Here is a 25,438-nt window from a genome sequence, read left to right on the forward strand (position 1 = left end):
AGGTGAGATAACAGGGATGTAATGCATTTCTCTCATACACATTTCTCTTTGTGTTTCCAGTGTTTAACTTTCATTCGTTTTCTCTAAAAACAAACAAAAACTTCTTCAGAGGTTCGTTTGCATCAGTTCGGGGATTATATAACGTCTTCATTGTAAAAGTTAACGGACTTTCTCTGGAGCAGCAGGGAAGTTTAATTTTTGATTTTGGCATCGCTTCTGCGCCGAGCAAGATTGCGCGTAAATCGCAGCGCGAGGAGCGCCCGGTGCTGCCGAGACTGGGCGTCAGAGCGCGGGTGATCGCCACGGGCGTGCTGGGTGTTGTCATGGTGCTGGTGCTGGTGATTCTCATCCCGGTGATGGTCAGCGCGGCAGGATCCGACGCGCGCTACGAGATGCTCGACGCGTGCCGCATGGTGTGCGATCCGTACGGAGCCAAGTCTCCATCACCAGAACCGGCGGACAACCGCTTAGTTCAGTCCCCACCAACTTTCATCCGCGGTCCGAAAGCAGAGCCAGGGCGCTCAGGAAGGATCGGTCCGAGGGGTCCGCCGGGTCCGCCCGGACCTCCAGGTCCCCCGGGGGTCATAGGAGAACCAGGGCCACCTGGATTACCCGGTCCGCCCGGAGTCACCGGTGTCATAAGCGCAGCGACGTACAGCACCGTTCCCAAAATCGCCTTCTACGCAGGACTCAAGAAGCAACACGAAGGCTACGAGGTGCTGAAGTTTGATGATGTGGTCACTAACTTGGGCAACCACTATGACCCCTCGAGTGGTAAATTCACCTGCTCCATCCCGGGGATCTACTTTTTCGTGTATCACGTATTAATGAGAGGTGGTGACGGGACCAGCATGTGGGCTGATCTGTGCAAGAATAATCAGGTATGTCATAAATCCAGCTGTCACAGCCCGCAGGTTTCATAGCCTATTTATTTTTTTATTTTATTCATCAGTCAACGAATCCAGTTTTGGTGCATAAGAAAAAATTAAAAATAAAATAATAAAAAATATAAAATAAATAAATAATAATAATAATAATAATAATAATATTAATAATACTAATACTAATATATATATATATATATATATATATATATATATATATATATATATATATATATATATATATACATATACATATATATATATATATATTATTATCATATAATAAGTTATTAATTGGAAAAAAAACGAAAATATACATAAGAATATATATATATATATATACACACACACATTTTTTAAGTTATTAATTGAAAAAAAAAAAACCTGTTTAATTATTTTCTAATAACCAATGATTATGAAATGTTTAATTGAATTAAATAAAGGTTTCTTAAGCACCAAAACTAGAGTAAATAATTTTAATAAAAATGTAATAATTAATATTTTTCAATATTAAATGTAAAGTTTGTCTTAATATTATCATAATTATTACATTATTATACAAGTTCTATATCATATATTATAATATTGTTCTCAGCCACATCTGATATTGCAGTAAAAGCTAGCATATTTTATATTTTATTGGTACAAATATGCCTACTTCAGTGGACAAACTAAAATGTTGTTTTGCCTTAAGAGAATAATATTAAACTTCCATGGTTAGGATTTAGTTTTAAGTCTTTGGAAGTACTAAGGAGTCTTAACTTAATGTGCACTTCTCTTGTGGGATTTATAAAATATTCATCTAACAGGAGTCATCATCATTTTCTTGCAGGTGCGTGCGAGCGCAATAGCGCAGGATGCAGATCAGAACTACGACTATGCCAGCAACAGTGTGATATTACACCTGGAGCCTGGAGATGAGATCTACATTAAACTAGACGGAGGCAAAGCGCACGGGGGAAACAACAACAAATACAGCACGTTTTCAGGCTTCATGGTCTACGCCGATTAATGCCTGTGGCATAGACTGCACTTTCAGATGTACCTCATTTTGACGTCACAGCGTAATCAGAGTGAGGTCAGAAAAAGTTTAACCCTGAAGCTTGTGACATCTCATCCACGTCAGAGTGAAGGATAAGCAACAGAACGTCCAGTTGAGAACTGGAACTACTGAATGATCATACATCTCGAAGCATGTGAACACACCCTCTACACGCAAATTAGTTTTTAGAGAAATCACTGTGATTTAGGAATAAAATCTTACAGTGCAACACTGATGATTGTAGTATATTTATTGAAAGATTAAATGGCAGTGAAAGCAGAAAATCATTGACATCATTCCATTCCATTCCATTCCATACGTGCCTATTGAAACTGACACATGGCTGATCTGAAGAGGCTGTTACAGAGCACCCGCCATTAGCCCGGAAACATAGTTCAGATGACATTTCTTTAATAGTTTCTCATTCCTCACACACACAATGTGACATTTAAACCACAATTCTGTACTGTTTTATATCAATGTTTTCATTTAAAAATATTATCACTGTCTGTATATGTGCAGTGTCTTCGAACAAATTGAGAATAAAATATATTGTATGATTTGCATGTGTTTATTTCCTATAATACTAAAATACCTACATATATAGTGCAATTACAGCAATCGCCAAAAGCAATCCTATGAAATATCTCTGACTTCATTACTTCAAGTATCATCATCCATTATTACTGTTTGCTTTAAAAACTACTGACTACACTATATGCTACTGTAAAACGTCCTCACCTATATCCACAAAAGAATCGGTTTTGTAAGATACACATGCTAGAAAGTCAACCAAAAATCAAAAAATGCACATTTTAAAATGCCCCTATTGTTTTTTTGTTTTGTTTTTTATGTTACCTTTCATGCATTGTGTAATATAGCTGTCTGTGAATGTAAAAGGTCTGCAAAGTTTAAAAGATCAAAGTGCATGACAAATAAAGTTATTGTCTCCTAAAAAAAACTTTTGATTCTGAACTGCCAAAATGAGTCAATTTCAGTCTCACTTCCTGATATACACCTACGTAACAATGTATCAAATTTGCATAATGCCAGCCTAGGGTCTTCATTGGCTGCCCGCAAATAACATATACTTTGACCCGCCCTCAAACACTGTAGTTGCACTGTAGGCCTGGAAGTGTTTGGTTCGTGCCGTTGACATGTTGAGAAGATGCTGTTTTCAGCGATTTGCATGCAGTTCTAAAGGATGAGGTCTCGCGTTGGAACTGATAAGGAAAAAACGTCGCCATCGTTAAGGCCTTTAAATTCGCGTCCGAAATTTTCGCACGTTAAAAAATAAATACGACCTCACGGTATGTCAATCACATTTACACACTGCCTCTGAAACTTTCGTCCGTCATAAAAAAAAAAAAAAAAATCGGATCAGGTTCAATTTTCTGCGTTTTTCGCATCTGTGGCACGCATTTTGAGAGCCACCGTACAAGCGAACGCCAAAATCCAGAATGCCGTCTGACAAGTTGATCCACGCTGTCAACAGCACAAAGCAGTAGCACTGTATGACAAACAAAGTGCGGAATACAAAGAGACAGAATATAAAGTCAGATTGCGCCAGTAGCAAAGCATCAAACTGAGCCACTAACATCCTGAAGTTAACTTTGAAAAGCTCGGGATAATCACGCAGCTCCTTGATGAGGTGGAACTCTCCTTTCAGTCTATGCAATCTTGGGATTGGATGGACCCAATATTTCCTCTTTCTTTTTCTCTTTTTAAGAAGAGAGAGGACAACTAAATCACGCTCACTGCTTGAAGACTGCTTGAAGAATTTTTTCGCAACGGATTCATTAAAGGTGATAGAGAGGATTTTTTCATCGACTGAGAATCCAAAGACTGTTACTGAGTTTTTGAAATGAGCGCATGCGTAAGAACAGCCCCCCTCCTTCACAGCTCACTTCAAAGGAACGCCTCCCAAAACTAGTGCACGAGTATTGGAACACGAGTGTTTACCACCGGCATTCGCTGTGTCGTGTTTTTTGGATTCATTATGTCGGACTCACCGCAGGTAACTCATAATCTGCAGTTGTTACTTCTGTCTCCTGACAAAAACATTGCATGCGGCGCCTGTAGAGTGTGGAAAGTTACTGGAGCGCGCAGCCACGCTCGTCTCTCACAAGGAACGTCATGGCAGTGATTGACAAGCCAGATGTCCAATCGTTTACGCGATGATCGCGTAAACGATTGGCTGATGTATATTAATATTATTACTTTCAGTGCACCTAATAAATAGTCTTTTATCAGTTAGTAAAGACAGTTTCAAGTAATATTGCAAAAATGTATAAAACAAAACATCCTCTTTAGCACCTTTAATACGCATCAGAGTCAGTGTGCAAGGTCTCTGTGAGTGACGAATTTTTAGGATCACGAATACGAAAAAACGCACAGGGAAATTTCGGACTCAGTGTGCAAAGGCCTTTACTGTTTGTATCACTGTGTTTTAAGCACTGAGGAAGCATCCGGAGCTGAAATTCAGATGGGCAATGGGCATTTAGTTTCCGACACACGCTGTAAGTAGTAGACCAATCACAACAGACTGGGCCATCTGACCAATCAGAGCGGAATAAGACCAATCACAGCAGACTGGACTGTCTGACCTATCAGAGCAGAGAAAGTTCTCAGAAAGGAGGGGTTTAGAGAGACTTTCTGAACAAACTGTTATCAGACTCTTATCTGACTCTTTGAGAAAATAGCTGATGTGCAATTTATATTATGAGAAGATTTAAGTGTTTTCTGACCTTTGCATGTAACTCTATCGTAGGAGACCTCCAAAACAAAATTAGAAACATTTAAAATTGCATAATAGGAGCACTTTAATTTGAAATGGAAGGAAACGGGATAAGATGTTTGACATGCCGTCATCTTATAAGAACTGGATGACTCACACGGCATGTTTTTTTTTTTTTTTACCTTGCTGTTACAAAGGAACAGAGCAACTGACAGTGTCATTATTTTACTAGAGGAGTCACTGTGAGCAGCCACCTGCTCCAGAGAAACTTATCTCTCTGTCCTACACAATGACCTGTCAGAACGCACACCTTCCAATTATTAGATGCGCTGTGAAACATCAGGCTTGCCAAAGCGAACATGTACGGCGAGCAGTCTTACTTTAGACATACGGTCACATTCAGTCATCCCCAATACTAATAGTCAGTTGTTCTAAAGGGGCAGATGTACTTTCAGCATTTTATTGCCATTAATTGGTTGAGATGTTTGCAGCTACACAATATAAGAAAGCACATTTTGCACACTATTACAATGTGTGATTGATTAAAAAAATAATTTTGTGCAGGCTAATTTAATTAGACCTTTGATAGCACTAGCACAGCTCCTTCTTCTGTGCTCATACTACACTTTTTCATTATTATTATTTTTTGGCTTAATTGTGATTTCCTGAGTTTAATTATTAGTCTAATTACTTAATTACATTTTCTTTGTTAGTTCATCCAAAAAAAAAGATGCATTTAAGTAAAAAGCACCTATTTTCCATGACTCAGAGCCATGTTTTTATTTTAACCACTTTTTTTGTGGTGAGAGAACTTTAATCATTGAAGCCTGGTGAATATTTGATTTGAATATTTTAACCTATTCATTCTAGTTAGCGTTAAACCTACGCATGATCTATGGGTCCCAACTCTGCAATCTTACGTGGATTAATGTTCACCAAAGTATGGAATTTAGCACCAAAATCAACGTTCTTAACAATAAAAGTTAGAAATCAAGTTTTGGTATGTTAACATTTAAGGCAGTTGATTTATTTAAACGTCAGCCAGTGTTTAGGATTCTCTATCAGTATTTTGTCCACCTGGTTCTGAGTGATTCCTCGAGTCAGCATTTTGGGAACAATATTCTTCAGGATGTGGGAGAAGCCATGACCACCATACTTGGTCAGTCGGTGCTTGGTGTGGATATCATGGGCGATGAGAATTCTGTCCTCGTAACCTTCCTTGATCAGGAAAGCCAAGCTGGTGGAACAAGACAAAATAACTATCAATGATCTGTTGACAGTAAATAAAATGGATAGTCTCATTAAATTTGTGCATCAATCAAATTTGCATGTTTATAGAACACAATCATGTACTGATTACAAGAAAGAGAAATTGAGGCAGATGTTTATGACCCATCTAATGTAATAATGCCTGTCGTGCTTGTTGGAGGCAGATACTTACTTCTGAACTCTCTGGCTGTCGTTGGGCATGTCAATATCAAGGTTGAACGGGTAATTCAGCACCTCTGTACCAAAGAGGTCATATTCAAGGTAGCTTCCCATCTTTGCAAACTCCAGCAGCTCTAGACGATCAAATATGCTTCTATAAAGGGACACACAATAGAGTGCTGCAGGAGTGATGTATTTTGTAGGCCAAAATCCAGATACAAAGTTAGCATTTTACCACTTCCGGGTTTCATCATCCTGAAGTCAATGGTTTTTTTGAATGGGTTTTTTTGGTTAAATTCCTGAAATACAGTCTGTGGTTAACATAGGTTTGAGATATTTTCACGTTTTATTCTACGACACAAAATACATCAGTAACACCCCCTTGTGATTCTTTTAAAGCTTTTACTTGTCTTGGGAAAAGGTGGTAACTATCAAGTGGCTAACTACTTGACTTTGGAAAGATCATGTAACACTGAAGACAATATTAAAATAGAAAACAGTTCTTTTAAATTGTAATAATATCTCACAGTATTACTGTTTATTTTACTTTTGATAAAAAATAAATAAATGGAGCCTTGGTGAGCATGAGAGACTTTAAAAAAAATTAACATTTTTTGAATGGTGGTATATCTGCATAATATCGACCACCGTGGTCACTAGATCAGGGGTTCTCAACTCTAGGCCTTGAGGTCCACTTTCTTTCAGAGTTTCGCTCAAACCCCGTTCAAACTCACCTGTCTATATCTAGAAGAGATGGTCTTATTATAGGGAGATACGAGGGTGTGTGGCTCTACCAGTAGGGGAAAGCGTAACTGCTAACTTGGATCATGTGTACAATTGTCCATGACTTCTCTTTTTCGGTGTAAACTCTAAAAATAGATCATCCACGAATGTTTAAGAGCAAACATGTTGAAGATTTGCCGATGGGCTGTTGATTCATTAAATGATAAGCTATCTCCTTACAAAAGCGTTTTTTCAACATAGTGAAGCCTATCCTTACGCTTTTTTCAGCTAAGGTTGCAGGCTTGCCTTCAAGTGGCTTTGTTTCTAATAATCCTGAAGACCTTGATTACCTTGTTCAGGGGTGTTTGATTAAAGTTGGAGCAAAACTCTGCAAGAAAGTGGAACTCAAGGGCCAAGGAGTTTAGAACTCCTGCTCTAGATATTGTTATCGGAAAGCTGTTAATCAGAGCTCAACATCCTCATATTTTGTGGCTTTCTTCCTCATAGTAACCATTTATGAAACATTTTCCAGTATGCAGATGTTTTCTCACCCCTTCTTACCTATCAAGATGAGACATGACTGTTTTGGAGATATCTCCACCTGCTTCTTGCAGAATGCGGATGGCCTCTCCAGGAGCGGCTTTGTTCCGGCCGGGGTGGATGATAACCGGGCAGCCGAGCTGAGTTTGAGCGTGGGCAGTGGCTCGCAGGACCTTTTTCTCACTCTCTGTGATTGGCCAGCTAGTACCGATCTCTCCAATCACGCCACAGCGGATATCTGTGCCGTCTGCTCCATGGAGAACCTCACTGACAATAATGTCAGTAAGCTTGTGGGAAAAAAAATGGGAACAAATCATTTCCATCTAGGGGTGTGCGATATGTATTATTTACGATAATATTGTAACTGTTGTTTTATAGTTTTTGTCTTATATTTCTAAAGTTAAAACTGTAGTTCCAAATAAAGCCGCAATAGAACTGTGTAAGCAACATAAAGTGGAGTTCCGTTCCTGAAAGAATTTTTTCAACAAATCAATAATTCAATAATGTATTCATAAAGACAGACACTTGCTTTGTTCCTGAATGAATCAGTGTTTTTGAATGAATCGATTATTCAATGATACATTCATAAAGACAATGGATGCATCCATAATTGCATACTTTCCTACTATGTAGTAGGCGAAAAGCAGTATGTGACAAAAGAAGTGTGTCTGAATTCACAGTACCCAGATGACCTACTACTTCCGGTAAGATTCTGAAGTGTACGTGCGATGGACACTTTACTATCCCATGAAGCCACAGGAGAGGATTTGCAAATGGCAGTGAAGTGATGCAACTGATGCTGGTAGGTCACATGATAATGACAACATGGCGGATGTAGTACGTCCAGATCATATTCATACCACACACATTAATACTATATAGAACATACTTTTTTAGCAGTTGCGAAGTAATTACTTATTCAAAATAAGTACCTACTCAAGAGAGTAGGTGATTTCGGATGCAGCCAGAAACAAACATGCCAAATATTAAAAATAAAAGTATTACAATGTAAAGATTATTATTGTGTGCATAAAGATAAAAATGCTTTGGTGGAATCCGGCTTGTATCGTAGATGGATCCGTTTCCTCGCTAGAGAAGCGTTCAGTTTTTCCGCTTGCAAACTCAAGTAGCCCCTCATTGCAGAAAACTCGAGATCCAGGGGGTGGAGTCGGGTAGGTTAAGGGATATGTAAAGTGGGAGGAGTTGGATCCAGATCCAGGGGGTGGAGACGGGTAGGTTTAGGGATATGTAAAGTGGGAGGAGTTGGATCTAGATCCAACCCCAACCCCTTGATCTTGTGTTCTACAGTGAGGACCATCTCGCAAATTCCACCATGTAAATAGCGAATCCGCCATGGCGCGAGTGCAACTGGCTTTTAAAGGGAATGGGAGATGAGACTCCGATTTGTTTATTGCACGTTACACCCAAAACACACCCATTACTCATTAAGATAATAGGGACAACCCTTTTAGACCATGCACCAGACGCACCGACCATTTTCCCTGTCATTAAACTAGCAAAATGGATTCGGACATGCCGTAATTGCACCTGCGCTGTGAGCTTTAGACCATGCGCTTAGATCATTAAAATAGGGCCTATTGACTCACTCATTAAGACAGTGACTTGTCGCCACCTACAGGTGGTTTTAGTTTCACATTTATTCAAAAATTCACATTTACAATTTTCTAAATATATATTTTTTAAAACATTAATCTTATAGCATTATTTATGCAATTGTAACTGCAGTGTAAATACATACAAATGCTTGTTTAGGTGCAGCTTCTGGTACTTCAGCAGTGAAAAATAGATTTTGTTTATACTGATTTAATTTGATTGGTAACAGCCTAGTGCCTTCTTATTCTAATTTAATTTATTGATTAAATGTAAGTATTTACTTCAAAACTTATGTACACATCTAATAAGATAAAAGTGCTACTGAAAAATCAATTTAAGGTGGAAAATACTGTCCTTTAATGAAAAAGTTCATTTCTGTTACTGCTTTGAATTAACCACCACAGAATATGAAGAATATGAAAAGCTTTGGGAGTCAGCTGTCTACGATGGGCCTAAACCAGTGAAGGTGCTAGCACTAAATCACACCCAGCAAAATCTCATCTAATTGTCATTATCAAAAAAAATTAATAAATAAATAAAAATATTTCGTCAACATCGCACACCATCATTCTGAAAATAGAAAAGGCACCTGCATTGTTTTGCAATGTAGACACAAAACCACACACACCAACCTTCTCAACCGTCATCTTTCGTGTCTCATCAGAGTGGGTCACATCCACATAGTACCCCGCTCCAGCTATGACATGCACGCCCGTTTCCTTCGCCAACTGACGCAGAACGGGCAGATTTCGGGTGATGCCCGTGGTGGTGTTCTCCACTATGGATCCTCCTCCTGCTTTACGGTAACACAGCAACTCTTCCTTCACCGCCTCGATCTCCTGATTCAACAGCAGGTTCTCTTGGTGGCTGTATGGATTCTGCTGCAACCAGTGAAGATGCTTCATCTCAATGGGAGCTATGGCAAGACCCTCATCTCCAGGTGCTGGGGGAACATGGCTGCACTCAAATGTCATCGTAAGGTGTTCATGTGTCATGGTGCGGCCCAGCTGATCAGGATCTATCAGACCCAGCACTGTCTGGACCTTACCGCTCTGCTCAGACATCATTCTGGTGATCCTGTCCAACAAGTAGTTACATTCATTAATACAATACTATTCGTACAATGCGAAATTTGATTTAAAGTATAAAAATGTCTTAAACATCCATTTTCCCCTAACTTTTTTTGAACCAAGAAAGAAAGAATTGTTTGTTTGAAGAAGAAGTGAATGTTTGGCCGGTGAAAAACTGTAGGCTGCTGTACAAATGACTCATCTTGGGTGTCTCATCTCTCATGTAATGGGTTAGACACGCCTTGGTGGTTTGGACTTCGCGCTGATTGAAGACTGCATTTAATGCTGTTTATTTAATAAATTTCCAAATACGTTTACATAAGTAAATGCACTTGCAATACATGTAAACAAATGCATGCATGCAAATGTATACACGTGCCGTGGAGATTTTTAACAGTTCCAATACCTGGTTTAATAAACCCTGCTGTGTATTTAACGCTGCAACATATATATATATATATATATATATATATATATATATATATATATATATATATATACATATATATTATATATATATATATATATTATATAATGCGCAAAATGAGATAATATTCATATCAAACAACAAGCGCATAAGATTGAGATTCTAAATGAAACTGAACACAGAACTACTGCACGGGCTGCGAGACTTCCTAGTTAATAACAATCGTTTAAAAAGTCATACAACAGACGATTAGCATGCACTGTAACTGTTATTTTTAAATCACACGGAGTGATGCAGTTAGAGATTCATAATAAACAATGCAAAATAACAAAGTAAGTAAAAAACAAGACCTGCAAGGTAAGTTCAACTTCCAGTCTGCAGAACTGACAACGGGAGCAACAAGTCTCGCGATACATGCATAAAATCGCGAGACAGCTTTTATATTCAGATTTAAACACAATAAACAGAAGTGCTCAAAACGAAACAATTAAAAACAGTTAAATAAGTAAGAATGAACGGATTACCTCTAGTTTGAAGATGCGGTACCGTTTACACAGATCTTCTGTATTTAAACTTTGAAGCACTATGCCACGCCCCTTTCTGTTCACTGACACTGCAGTTTGTGAAAAGTGCACTTATTATATAAGAGCTCTTTGTGGAAATCAGGATTCGGAAAATACATCGTCACTCAGACGAGTGCCATAAGGAAATAAAGCATGTTATTATGAAACATAACATTTGGAAACTATTTATCATTATGAAACCAAAATCCAGTTTGTGAATAGTTAAATGGAATGTTTGACCAATAATTGTTGAGTTTTCATGGGAATCCATGGTGGAAAACAGCTTAGACCAGCACATCATGTTTAACTTTTATGCAGAGATATTTAAAAAATAAATTAGCATGTTTAACTATTAATTATTTGATTCATTTAGCCTATTTATTGAATTAGTTCGCTGTGCTTCATTTCTATGCCCTGCTGCTAATAATGAAAGCAATTTGCTAGATGAGTTTGTAGCTACTTGAGGGATATCAGAAATCTTGGTAAGTTTTATTCTTTGTTATCAAATCAAGCGACTAAGCCAAATCTACCTCCTATTGGGAAAAGCAATTTGTATGCAACAAAGTGCACATATGCAAAACTCGATCTAACCATTGATCCATGATTTTAAAGTGGCATGTTGAGCCATAATACATTTTCTCTGTGCAAGTCTGATCTAACTAATAGTGACAGGTCCTGGGGAGTTATCTGACCACGGATTCGTGTGCAAAATTAGTTCTGAGAGAGAGCAAGAATGACTATTAAGTATCAACCAACTGCAAATTGCTAAACAGCTGTGGGCGTCTCTTGTCACTTCTAATTCATTCTGTGGAATAGCCTATAAAAAGCCTGCACACACTGTTAGTAAGATGTTTATTATAAGTGGTCAGTAATTTGATTTTCCCAAATCTTGATTTTGGTTGTTATTAGTATTATTCAGCTTTTCCTCTATAGCTTTAATAATCCATTAGCAAGAATGCAATACAGTTTCAGCTCAGTGTGGATGATGCCACCCACAGTCATTCTTCTCAATACTGTCTCTGTGTACAGCCACATCTAATAATAAAAAGCCCGCCAAAGACTAAAATATACATTATATATGGAACAAAAGTATATCTGATATCGGTTTCATTATAATCATTATAATCAAAATGTGGTTCAGCTGAACAATGGCCCAGATGAGTCACCGGCCCTTAGGATGTCAATCAAATCACAGAATAATCCAGAAATATTTGACATGTCTGGTCCAGTGCGAAGACCTTATCAAAAGTAAGTGTATAAAGTGTTTAAAGGGACAGATCGCCCAAAAAATGTTTCAGTGTTTCTTTTGTGTTCCACAGAATAAAGAAAGCCATACAGGTTTTAAACAACATAGGGGTAAGTAAACAATAAAACAATTTTAATTTTCCTAATTTAATATTATATTAACGACTGACTATAGCCTACCTCAAATAATATGAGATCATTAAAATAAATTATATAATTAAGGTGAATTCAAGTAAAGTGGGACTTCTGTTAAACATTAAATTTATGTACCCAGAGGGAAATTGTAATATTTTCCATTTAAACTCAGTTCATATAAGTTATTTGGAAAGTATATACCAATATGCTGGAGTCTATCCCAGTGTCTGGGAAACACCCTGGACAGATGGCGAGCCTAACACAGTCGATTATACATGTCAATTATAAAATAATCAGTGAATGGCAATCAGTTTCAGTTTTAGTTGCTTTATTGGCATGACAAATATTTGTACATTCGTACTGCCAAAGCATTTCAGCGTAGCTGCATAGTTAAAACTGCAATCTATTATATATATTTGAGTGGAATTACTGAAGGTTTAAAGTGCATTCAACAAAAGTGGGCCAATGTCTAAACGCCTTAGAAGAAAAACTAACCTTTTTGTTTTTATTTTCCTTTTTTGCAATTTGATACCTGCAGTAAAAAAAGGGTACTGTCATAATAATATACATTTAGTGTTATCATTTTGCATCTGATAATTTAAATAAAAAGTGTTACTGTCATGTAAGGCTGCTGCAAAGAAGTGCATAATGCAATAGAATATAATACAAATAGTCTTTAATCCATAAACTCACAGGAAAACTCAGGGAAACTGATCTAACAATCATATAACAGTGACGACACCAAACAAAGAACTGAATGAAGACGGGACTTAAATACACAGAGGAACAAAGGAGCTAATTAATTAGACAACAGGTGAACTGAATCATTAATCAGGGGAACACAATGGCATACAGGAAAACAGGCACAGTGAAAAAACAGAACCAAAACACAATGAAATTCCACCAACATATGAGAATATAACCGTTACAGTTACTTTAACTCAAGACCATGCTCTGAAAGCATACCCACTGAGCACAATACAATCAAGCTTAAATTGCTTGAATTCACACATACAAATAAGGGTTTTTTTCCCCCTCAATATTACACTATAAAGAACCTTTTGTTCAATAAAAAAGTTCCATGGATGTTAACGTGTGTATATATATATATATATATATATATATATATATATATATATATATATATATATATATATATATATATATATATAGTTCTTTATTGGCATTTATATAAGAAGTCTTGATATGAAGTGTTAGCTCTTTTGTGCATCTCTTGAAGCTCTTCTAAATGCAGATAAACCATCTCTTTGATGTCTGTTTGTATATTCTGACAAACTTCTGTATCTCACCTGAACAAGCAAGTAAATCATTTGATTGGTGGATAAAGTTTATCTTGACACATCTGTAGAAGCATCAGGCAGGAGATTATTGAAAGCTGACACGGTGCTGCTGCCTTGGGTGTGAATTAGTTCAGCATAATCACTCTATTCTGCCTGATAGACTTGTGAGCCATCACAGTTTATGCAAATCAGAGATTCTTTGGCACAAGACTGGGAGATTTATATCAGCTGTGTTTCTCTCATAACATGTCTGAAGTGTTGAGAGAGGAGTTGAGTTTATGCCATGCCAAAAAAAGATGAAATAATAGCTGTATATAGTGAGGCAGAAGCTTCCTCATAGATTTTCGAGAGAAGCAGGCCAGAAGATCTTTTTTTTTTTTTTTTTTTTTTTTTTTTTTTTAATCTTTTTAGTAGTAGTTACCACTATCAAACACAAAACTTCAACATGTACTTTTATGCATGTGCAGATACTGTTATGCTATGGACATGAATGAAACCTCAAATGATGGCTGCCTAACCTAGCACAAAAAACATATACATGATTTTTACACACACACACAAACAAATAAAAAAAGGAAAAATTTGATTATCTAGCATAGCTAGATATCTAGGCCACTGTGTGTGTTTTTCAAGGTCAGTTCAAAGTAACTGGCCTGACTTATATCATGCGGTGTGAAACAGACACCTGTTGAATGATACACTGACTGGAACAAGAATATTTCAGTTGTTAATTTGTTAAAGAATAAAAGCAATGATATTTCTTCCCTATTGTGATGTATAGGCTATCTGAGAGAGAAAAAACAAAATGTCTTAGGTTATGCATGTAACCATGGTTCCCTGAGAAGGGCAATGAGACACTGCATCCCCTAGAGTGCACTATGGGGAATGCCTCCGGCATGATCGGTGTGTGAAACATGAGTCTAAACACGACAATGAATTTGACATTGGCAGGCAGCAGCCTATGACGTCACTACTGGTGCGACTGTGATTATATAAGGGCACCTGTAGAACACGTCATCCGCTTCTTGTCTGAAGGAGACATGCGCAGGAATACCTGAACCTTACTACATTCTCTATTCAGGCCAGCATCCAAGGAGGCTCACAGAGAGCCTAACGCTCAGAACTTCTGTTCAGACAGCCCTGAAGAGCGGAGGCCTTGAATAAGCAACACTGTATTTTCAAAAGTCACTAGCCAAAAAGGCTCAGGAAGAGCTAGCAAATTAATCTAACTGGCCTGCAAAGCGCTGCAGAGTGGAGGCCTCAGTACAACAACTCTTATAATGAGAGGAAGCTTACCCAGCTAACAGGGAACGTTTCCATAACGTTCACTAACGTTATGTAAAAGTTATGTAAATGTTAGAAAAAAACGTTCCTGAAATAATGTTTCAGGAACACTCTTATAATGTTTTCATAGTTAAAATACATTCTCATAACGTTGAGAGGAAACATTCTTAGAACAACATTGTTGGAACGTTCTTATGATGTTAAGCGCTCTTATAACAACGTTCTTGTAACGTCTTTATGATGTTATTTGAACTTGACTGATGTTCTCATAATGTTAAGCGAAAATGTTATTATAACAATGTTCTTGTAACGTCTTTATGATGTTATTTTTACTTGACTGATGTTCTCATAATGTTGAGAGAAAATGTTCTTAGGATGACATTCTCAGAACATCCTTTTAATGTTATTATTATATGCTGCATGTTTTCATAATGTTATCATAATACGTTCTGAGTACAACGTTCATGAAATGTCCTTATGATGTAATTTGTACTTAATGAATGTTCTTGTAATATAATACATGTTCAAGTTAAGCATAAAAGACAGTGCTAAATCTTTTGTCCAGTGCAGATGTTAAATTTAGGTAGGAATATTATGGGTAATTTAACACATTATTGCAGGAACTATTTAAGTTTAAGTTTCCTCTTGTTTAGACAGAAAACAGCTACTGTAAAACATCTGAGCAGGACTTTATTCCTGTCACGTATTGCACACAAAGACAAGATGGTAAGATCCAAGCGCAGCTTTAATGGGATAATCCAAACACGTAATCCAGGAAACAGGCAAGGGTCAAATTCCACAGAAACAGTCCACAAAAACAGAAAGCCAGAGATACAAAAGTGCACGTAACATAATACAACAAACCACAAACAAAGACAGAAACAACTGAGTATAAATAGACAGAACACTAATTACAAACTCAAAACAGCTGGTGCAATGAAGGATAATGAGTCCAGGAAGTGGGTTATGGGAAATGAAGTTCCGAGTGATGAAAACCAAGAGTCCAGATTGGAGTGCCCTCTAGTGGCAGACAAGGGCACTCCCAGTAATGATCATGACAATTCCACAGAAAGTGGGACAGGTAAAATGGCTTTCTCTCTAGACATCAGTTTTCATGAAATAACATGCTAACGTTTATTGTTGTAATTAAGACCCAATCAATTAAATTATTGAATATATGACCTTTAAGGCTTAATATTGTAAAATTTAAGACATTTTAAGACTAAAAAACTGCAAGAAAACAGACAATGCTTCAGCAAAGGTGTTTAACAAAGTTTGATAAACATTTAAAAAATGTTTCACTGACTATATATATAATTAAAAATATTTCACATTTAAAATATTTAAATAACTTCAACTATGCAACAACTCAGTTTTTACCAACAATGTCAAATTTAACTTAACTTTAATTTAACTTTAATCCAGTGTGCCAGAGCGTGTAGCTATATAGATACATAGTACATACAGCTCAGTACAAGTACACAGGATGGATAAAGGTTAAAACATAACCTAATATTTACATAACTTTCCATTGTATGACAACGACATGACTGGAATAAAGCAAATAGCCTACAAAACCCAGATCTATCCTCTTAATAGCGCTGATGGGCCTAGCATGGTGTCTAACTGAAAATAACTCCTCAGCAATAAGATACAACAAAACACACACATAGACTGTAATTCCCTGGAATTTGGGCTGCTGTCATTGACAAGATCATAAATAAAATAGTTCATCATGAGGTTTCTAATAAACATCGCGTTGTGTGAAATTTAGTCTTCTCTTCACTGATTTAGCATTTTTATGCGATCGCTTCCGCTATCGCGGAGCAGTCTGGTGACATGACAAAGAACGCTGATCCTGATTGATCCTCATGTGTGCATTTGAAGTGCTGATTGGCTCACACAGATAGAACCTTATAGAGCCAAGTTAGAGTTCAACTTTGTAGATGGAACCTTTTTGTTTTCTAAAAAAAGTACCAAAATGTACACAACTTAAAAAAAAAAAACATCACATAATGTAAATAACCCACATAGCAAAACTGGTTTGGCCCAGTGATGGGCCACACAACCCACTTTCTCTTGGCCCAAATACAGCAGTGAATTACGGTACATGACTGGACCAGGTCTGGTTGCCAGAACTCGGGCCACATATGGCCCATGGCATAGCCATATTTCAGCCTAATGTGTGACTATAGCTGGCCCTATTCTGGTACTATTCAGGACCAAACATTTGGTTCCACATGTCAGCCTCAACAAAACCTTAATCTAGCCACTTTATACACACCCTTGGCCCAAATGAAAAATGCCTGAACAACAATAGTATTCTGAAAAAATATTTATTGTTTCACATTTAAACAAAACAACAAAAAACAATGCTTGAATGTCAGTGCCATGTTTCACACAGCTCTTGAACATCTATGTTTCAGTTCATGAACAAGTGGCACTGTGCACACAACTCTTGAACATTAAAACAAGTCGCAAGTCCGTTAACCTGTTGTACTCTCCTGACGCTCTTTTCTCTTCATCCTCTCTCTCCTGCCACCATCACTATCTGGGGCCAGATATAGCAATCTTTTGATGGTGGAATCAATGTCCTTTTCTGTGGCCGCAGACATCAGACGGTTACGCCTCACAGCCGCTGAAACATACATGTAAACATGGTTTGAAATTAGCTTCTGTATCAAAAGTTAATGTGGTTATTGAATTGAACAATCACCATCAAGACTATTCATCACAAATTACAACATCTTAACAAACCATTCTTGAGATATGAATTTTTGGAAGTTGTTGGCACGAACATACGTACATATACACTACCGTTCAAAAGTTTGGGGTCAGTAAGATTTTTTAATGTTTTAAAAGAAGTCTCTTCTGCTCACCAAGCCTGCATTTATTTGATTAAAAATACAAACAAAAACAGTAATATTGTGAAATATTTATTCCTGTGATCAAAGCTGAATTTTCAGCATCATTACTCCAGTCTTCAGTGTCACATGATCCTTCAGAAATCATTCTAATATTATGATTTGATGCTCAAGAAACATTCATTATTATATCAATGTTGAAAACAGTTGTGTACAATTTTTTTTTTCAAAATTCTTTGATGAATAGAAAGTTCAAAAGAACAGCATTTATTTAAAATAGAATACTTTCTAACATTATAATTGTCTTTACTGTAACTTTTGATCAGTTTAACTCATCCTTGATGAATAAAAGTATTGATTAATTTTATTTCTATCCCCCAACAATAAAATTAAAATTCTTACTGACCCCAAACTTTTGAACGGTAGTGTTTATTGTTACAAAAGATTTAGATTTCAGACAAATGCTGTTCTTTTGAACTTTCTATTCATCATAGCATCATGAAATAAAAATGTAAATAACTGTTTTCAACATTGATAATAATCATAAATTTTTCTTGAGCATCAATTCATCATATTAGATTGATTTCTGAAGGATCATGTGACACTGAAGACTGAAGTAATGATGCTGAAAATTCAGCTTTGATCACAGGAATAAATTACACTTTACTGTATATTGACATAGAAAACAGCTGATTTACATTGGAATAATATTTCACATATTATTCACATACAATACACATATAATATTACTGTTTTTGTTTATATTTTTAATCAAATAAATGCAGGTTTGTTGAGCATAAGATACTTCTTTAAAAACATTAAAATCTTACTGACCACAAACTTTTGAACGGTAGTGTAAGTTTTAACTTTTAGTCATTTTTTGTATAAGAAAGAGTGCAAAAAAAACAATATGAAGTCCAAATAGTAGGTTGCCAGAGAAAAAAAAATTACTAAAAACAAACATAACTATAATAAACATTAATATACTCACATGTTTGCAAACTAGATGTCTGCTCCCTGGTGTGGCTCAGTATGCTTTGATGGGACTAGAGAAGGTGCAGCATGGCTTGGTCTATGGATCTCAGAGCTGGCATGACTTCATCTCAGTGCTGGTGTTGCTTGATGTGTGGATCTCACTGCTGGCATGCCTTAATGGATGAATCTCAGAGCTGATGTGCCTCAGTGATAATGTGCCTGCTATTGTCTCTTGGGTTGAGCTCAGGACTGCTATGGCGCCTTGGGTAGAGGTCAGGAGTGCTGTGGCCTTTTAGGTAGAGGTCAGGAGAGCATGAGAAAATAACCAGAAACAAACAATAAATAAATAAATAAATAAGCAGAAAAGAGAAATAAGCAGAAACAAGAAAATGGTGCCTTTAATAAAAAAATAAAATAAAATAAAAAATAAAATAAAAAAATTGACATAAACCAAAAAAATCTAGCAGAAATCTTTTCTTTTTTTTTTTTTAACAAACGGAAAAATGAATAAAGGTGTTGTTGTTTTTTCATTTCTGCTGATTTCATTTCAAATTGAAAGAAAAACTATCAAAACACAAACCCATTTGCTCACGTTACATAATTTGTCAAACACCATTGTATTATTAAATCTATACAACTTGAATATTACAACATGGCAGCATTTACTCGCTAAAAATACAGTCGCAATACAGTTTTTTTTTTAAATCCATCAATGTATGTCACTTAACTTTAAATAAATAAACGGCTGTGAAATAATATAAAAATGTCTAACGTTAATGTCATCTGAATGTAATCAACGAACATTGAACATTAGTGAACTAACATGATTACATTTTAATATAGGCCTAACAGCTACGATTATGAATTGTTAGCCACATCTTTAACTTTCCAACAGTGTTAACTCATACTAACTCTACAATAAAAAAGCAACGTCAAACCAAATATATATAATATTTTCCAATATTCACTTACCAAACTTCGCTCGCTTTGCTCGAGTTGAGAAGTCCACGACCGTTAGAGAAGTGCCTCAAGTGCATTCAGTGCGTGCCCGCCCAATTCTTCAATATCGCCGATTCCGGGAGATTTTTATTTATTTTTTTTTTTAAATCTTGGTTAAAGCGTTCTAAACCGCTACCAACCCAGCTAAATCGCAAGATTACACACTTTCAACTGAAGAAAAAAAAAAATCCAAAATCGAACGTGGACAAGGTACAAGATTGAGTGTTTAATGACTACAATGAGGTTAAAACTGCAAACCCATGAAGCATTGCGCTTTTCTAGATGCGACCTGATTGATAGATTTTTTTTCCCCATTAAAAATTTTCATTAAACATTTTCAGAGAGAAGACATTTTATATATATATATATATATATATATATATATATATATATATATATATATATATATATATATATATATATATATGAGCAATATCACACGAGTAGCCGTGCGATATGGCTGTATATCAGCACGCTGTGATTCGTCCGTAGGCACGAGGCCGTAGGCCGAGTGCCGTAGGTAATCACAGCGTGCTGATATACAGCCATATCGCACGGCTACGAGTGTGATATTGCGTTTATACAACAGTTCGACGGCACGAGTGTGTAAATAAATAAGAACAACAACGGAGTGTCTTTAAAACCCTCTTTTGTGCAGCACTACTTCCTTCCGCCACGGATTCAAATCTCAATTTGACAGTTGGACCAAGCCTCCGTTACTAATTCTAAAACGTCACTTCAGAACTAGTAACGAAGGAACGTTTCAAAACTCAAGTTGTCAGTTGAACCAAGCCTCCGTTACTAACTCTAAAACGTCACTTTAGAACTAGTAACGAAGGAACGTTGAGTCGCTTCATTGAAACACATTGAATTTTGTACAGTATTAGAGAGAGCGAGAGAGAGAGAGAGAGAGAGAGAGAGAGAAGGCTATTACCTGTGTCTGGTATATTGCATTACATTCATTCTTCAAGTCGATGTCTATAATATTATATCCTTTATACAAGTCCGTTTGAATGTCCGCTGAGGAAAGCGATCTTTGTATTTGTCCTTTTCCGTAACATCCATTACACCACAGCGCTAAAACAACTTCCTTTTGCAAAAGTTCCTTTCAATTTAAAAGTCTTTTGTGCTTCACTGACTCATTCTCCTGTAAAGTGTTGCCGCCATCTAATGTGGTATTAATGTAATGTTCACTCAATCCATATTACTTAATGGACATCTTTATATAAAATCATATTTATTAACAATAATATTTAGAACAACAAATAAGCACAACTGTACAGTTCAGTCAAACATAAAGCACTAGTAAAAAATTAGGTCACCATTTACGCTTGTATGTGGGTTTTACAAATATTTAACGAATGAAAAGGATTTTAAAGAGCTTGTGACAAAACCTCCTAACTCCATTGGATCCTCAAACTGTCAATCAAGCCTCATTAATCTGCCTCACCTCCTGAATAAAGTGCGCACGCAGTTTGGACATCTCCTCTGTGCAATGCAAAGGTAAATAAAGATCTGTTGAAAAAAAATTGTAAAGCGTTTTCTTTACTCAAAAAAACCATGTTTATAAAGTTTAATGTTTTACGTATTACATAGCGGAGAAGAGTCTGATATGTCCCGTCTAGTTGTAGCCAATGTGCTATATAAGGATGTAACGTTTATTATTATCAAATTTAATATAGCACAATTCGACTTGCTCTGGAACAAATAATAGATTAATAAGACCAAAGATTGCCCGTTCTATGTACTCAAATTGAATTATGTCTCATGTTTAACCACTATAAGAGCCAGCGGCAAATCCCCGAGGCATTGGCCGAGATGAAGCTGTTCTCCGGCGGTTACAGAAGCACTGAACGGCCGCTGACGCACTCGAGCTCGCATCTCCGAAAACGTCAAAACAAATGGTAAAATAGGCGCTGTTATTAAATATGAGTCACATATTTCAGGTCTAAACAACTACATTCTCGCCTAAAAAACTATTAAAACTACAGTTCGTGGTACAAGAAGTAGTATTTGTAAAAATTACGGTTGATTTGATCGGCCGCCATGACGGTCACTTCAAGCGGAGTGATACAAACGGTGAAAAGGCAGTAGGAGTGCTGTTATCACTGAAATATTGCATGGCTATCAGCCAATCAGATTCGAGAACCAGACAGAACTGTTGTATAAATATATATATATATATATAATTTGCTTTGTGTACTGTGTTAGACTGTCTTAGTATTGTGCTTTTGTTGGTTTGCTTACTTCTGTTGTCCTCTATTATAAATCTCTTTGGATAAAAAATTTTCCTGAATAATGTAGGCTAATGTATTTAAAGTTTTAATGAATTTAAAGTTTATGGTGTTTCTTAATTATTGATGAAACCTTGTTGATAGAGAGCAATAAACCCACATTGCAAACAGGAATAGGGGAAACAGCTTTGTGTATAAAAAATATTATCAATTATAAAAATATCTGTGGGAAAAGACTGGCCACACATATGTGGTCCACAGTTCTATATTTTACATGTGGGCCAAATAATACACTTAACAGTTGGCCCATATCTTGTTTGCCGTCTTAAAGACGGTTCCATCTCCACCATAACCGGGCCATGTTCGGTTCACATGCCTTATGCCAGTGCCGACTGAATGCCAGATGTGCCGGCCTAATGCCAAATTAGGGCCAAAAGTCTTTGCTACCTGGGAAGTTGTCACAGAATATGAATATGTGAATAACTTGACAATTTTGAATAATTTTGACAAAAATATCAGATAGAACCTTATAATTTCAAGGGGACGATGTGTCTTAAAACACTTTTGGTACTTAAAAATTCTGTTACTTTGAAATCTCAGTGCCTCTCCAAGCTCTAGGAACGGAGGCCTCAGCATGACGACTCTCTAAATCGAGAGGAGACCTAAATACGTTCTATGCTAAGCTTCCAAAGAGGCTCACAGAGAGCCTACAACTCAGAATTGCTATCATGGTGGAGCTCTAAGGAGCAAAGGCCTCTGCAAAATAACTCTCTTTAGTGAGAGGAGGCCTAGCAATGCTCTTAGGTGCAAGCACCAAGGAAGCTTACAGAAAGCCTAGCAACTTAGCCCATGGCTGAGCTTCCTAAAAGACTTAGTGCTAGTGCTTGCCTTAAATGAAATTTTAGAATCTATCTGGCAGAAGAATGGACAGGCAACACAGTCCCTGAATGCTTTTATTGCTCATTTTCTCATTTCATCAAGTTTTTGGATGACCTGTTGAAGATTCTGAGCAATTATATTATTTACATCAAGGAAAAATGTCAATTCAAGACTATACTCTCAGATGTTGTACCCTAGCTGCTACCAATGGTTGGAATGAGCGCTCACTGTTAACCACCTACTACCAAGGCCTGGAACCTGCTCTGCGGCTGCATCTCTCTGCTTATGACGATACCATTGAGCTTGAGCACTTTATCCAACTTTCCATCTGGGTTGCCAATTGTGTCAAGGGCTATATGGAGGAGAGTTTGTGCCAAAAATATCCCATCTTCCCAGATACGTGAGGGGGACGTGGAAAACAGCTTTTGCGATCCCTACAGGACACTACGAATAACATGTGATACTGTTTGGACTGATCAACACCCCCTCCATATTCCAGGGATACATAAATGAGGTGTTCTGGGAGTTCCTCCACCTGTTTGTAATTGTCTACATCAACGACATCCTTGTACCAGAAGCTGGCTGAACATCGCTACCATGTTACGGAGGTCCTCCGAAATCTCCACGAGCACCAGCTGTAACTCAAGTCAAAAAAGTGCACCGTCCATCAGCCCTCGACTCAATTCCTTGGGTACAACATCAGCCGAGAAGATATCCAGGTGGACGAGAGGAAGGTGGAAGCTGTCAAGTTCTGGCCTCTACCCACAACCATAAAAGAGTTACAGATATTCCTTGACTTCGCTAATTTATACTGAAGATTTATCCAAAATTACAGTTCCATCATCTCTCCTCTGACCAACCTTCTTAACACTAGAACCGCCGGGGGTCGCTGTATACCTAAAACCGCCATGCGGGTAAATTTTACCCACGCACATTAGACCCGTTTTTATATAGCTAAATAACATATTATTTCACTGTATTATGTCACTGTCTTCACAAAGAAGTGTCTAGAGTCATGAAATGCTAATGTCTTGTCATCAACTATATTTTCTTCCTGTTGTTTTATGTTCAAGGCTTTTTTTTTTATGCAGGCTACACTAATCACTTTTCATAACGGTCAAGCTAAACAAGTCTGCACTGACAACGAGAATTAGAAGGAAGTAAATACATATTTGAGTGGTGTAATATTATAATTAATCATATATTAAGATAACCCATGTTATTTATATTACTAAAATAGCCTATAGACAATAATGAACAATAATAATTCACCACACTGCATAGGATGTATGATGCGATGACAAATTCAAGCGCGCAGCTTCACCTTAATTATTTATATCCAAAGTTTATTGATGTTGTCTCTCTGTAACTATTAGCAATCCTGTCCTGAAGAACAGTCAGTCTAATTTTTCTCTGAGGCTCTTGATCGCTGTCAGCCGTCCCAGGACGTGTCACTGATCTCATCAGACTCTCCTTCTTTCAGTTAGGGCTTCTACTGTACCTCTTCGGCATCCATAAATTGCCGACTTTTACTCTGCACTGCTCCTGGTACATCCCAAACCCAATCGTCAATTTATTGTGGAGATAGACTCTTCAACGTCAGGTGTGGGAGTGGTGCTATCTCTGCAGCAGGGGCAGCCTCCTCGACTCATTCTATGTGCCTATTTCTCCTGGAAACTCACCCCGGTGGAGCAAAACTTGGGCATCATGAACTCCTTGCCATTAGGCTTGCGCTGGAGGAGTGGAGACACTGGCTTGAAGGGGCCGGCCATCCCTTTGTTATGTTAACAGACCATCATAATCTGGAGTATTTAAGGGAGGCCAAGAGTGCTCCAGAGATTGCCTGGTGGGCCTTCTTCCTCACCCATTTCCATTTTCCATCTCATACCATCCAGGGACCAAGAATGTAAAAGCAGATGCCTTCTCACATCTGCATGCTCCTGAAGAAACTCCCGAGAACCCTGAACCTGTCCTTCCCTCCCAAGCTCTTTGTGTGTCCCATCCAATGGTCCCTGGATGAGGAACTAGCAACAGCTAGTGCCTCCGAGCCACAAAAGGAGTGTGCTATGGCAAAAACACCACGTCATCTACCCATCAGTAGATTGCTTCTTCAGCCTGTTTCACATTGCCCATGGTCACACCTGTGGATGGACTTCATTCGGGACCTACCTCCCTCAGATGGTCACACTTATGTCCTTTTGGTGGTTGATCGATTTTGCAAGGCCTGGTGTCTTATACCTCTGAAAGGATTACCCACAGCCATGGAAACAGCAGAGATCCTGTTCAATCATGTCTTTTGCAACTTTGGATTAGCCGAGGACATTGTATCAGACAGTTTGTATCAGACCCCCAATTTATTTCCAGCGTATGGAGGTCCTTTTTCGCCCTCCTGGGTGTGACTGTGAGTCTCTCCTGTGAATACCACCCTCTGAGAAATGGGAAGACAGAACGCAAGAGCAGCCACTTCCATCGTACCTTCTGCCATGGCCACCAG

General features: G+C 37.5%; 2 protein-coding genes and 1 long non-coding RNA gene across 4 annotated transcripts; 1 reads left to right on the forward strand and 2 right to left on the reverse strand.

The window, feature by feature from the left end:
* The first annotated feature begins 299 nt into the window (after positions 1–299).
* c1ql3b (complement component 1, q subcomponent-like 3b) lies at positions 300–2,013 on the forward strand. The gene is made up of 2 exons (XM_048164235.1): positions 300–881; positions 1,717–2,013. Exons 1-2 carry the CDS (start codon positions 324–326, stop codon positions 1,894–1,896), a joined length of 738 nt encoding a protein of 245 aa, XP_048020192.1. The 5' UTR covers positions 300–323; the 3' UTR covers positions 1,897–2,013.
* A 3,402-nt stretch (positions 2,014–5,415) lies between these two features.
* On the reverse strand, positions 5,416–11,094 carry pter (phosphotriesterase related). Of its 2 annotated transcripts, none has more exons than XM_048163965.1 (5): positions 10,990–11,094; positions 9,601–10,045; positions 7,376–7,641; positions 6,105–6,245; positions 5,416–5,900 (listed from the first exon to the last, which is right to left on the reverse strand). In XM_048163965.1, exons 2-5 carry the CDS (start codon positions 10,033–10,035, stop codon positions 5,690–5,692), a joined length of 1,053 nt encoding a protein of 350 aa, XP_048019922.1. In that variant the 5' UTR covers positions 10,036–10,045; positions 10,990–11,094; the 3' UTR covers positions 5,416–5,689. The 2 variants fall into 2 exon arrangements, with proteins under 2 accessions (XP_048019922.1, XP_048019921.1); XM_048163964.1 differs by lacking the exon at positions 10,990–11,094 and adding an exon at positions 10,816–10,958.
* A 4,643-nt stretch (positions 11,095–15,737) lies between these two features.
* LOC125251271 lies at positions 15,738–20,086 on the reverse strand. The gene is made up of 3 exons (XR_007180955.1): positions 19,805–20,086; positions 18,849–19,121; positions 15,738–17,631 (listed from the first exon to the last, which is right to left on the reverse strand). It is a non-coding gene; the product is annotated as an uncharacterized LOC125251271 (long non-coding RNA).
* Positions 20,087–25,438: the final 5,352 nt, after the last annotated feature.

Source organism: Megalobrama amblycephala, linkage group LG17, assembly GCF_018812025.1.
Source record: "Megalobrama amblycephala isolate DHTTF-2021 linkage group LG17, ASM1881202v1, whole genome shotgun sequence".
In the NCBI taxonomy this organism is placed as follows: domain Eukaryota; kingdom Metazoa; phylum Chordata; class Actinopteri; order Cypriniformes; family Xenocyprididae; genus Megalobrama; species Megalobrama amblycephala.

What these genes read in the sequence shown, in the direction of transcription:
- c1ql3b (XM_048164235.1), top strand. Translation starts at nt 324, where the DNA reads ATGGTGCTGGTGCTGGTGATTCTCATCCCGGTGATGGTCAGCGCGGCA. An exon ending in ATCTGTGCAAGAATAATCAG is followed by an intron (nt 882 to 1,716) that starts GTATGTCATAAA and finishes ATTTTCTTGCAG; the next exon opens with GTGCGTGCGAGCGCAATAGC.
- pter (XM_048163965.1), bottom strand. Translation starts at nt 10,035, where the DNA reads ATGATGTCTGAGCAGAGCGGTAAGGTCCAGACAGTGCTGGGTCTGATA. An exon ending in GAAAGATGACGGTTGAGAAG is followed by an intron (nt 7,642 to 9,600) that starts GTTGGTGTGTGT and finishes TTTTCCCACAAG; the next exon opens with CTTACTGACATTATTGTCAG. An exon ending in GTCATGTCTCATCTTGATAG is followed by an intron (nt 6,246 to 7,375) that starts GTAAGAAGGGGT and finishes GTCCCTTTATAG; the next exon opens with AAGCATATTTGATCGTCTAG.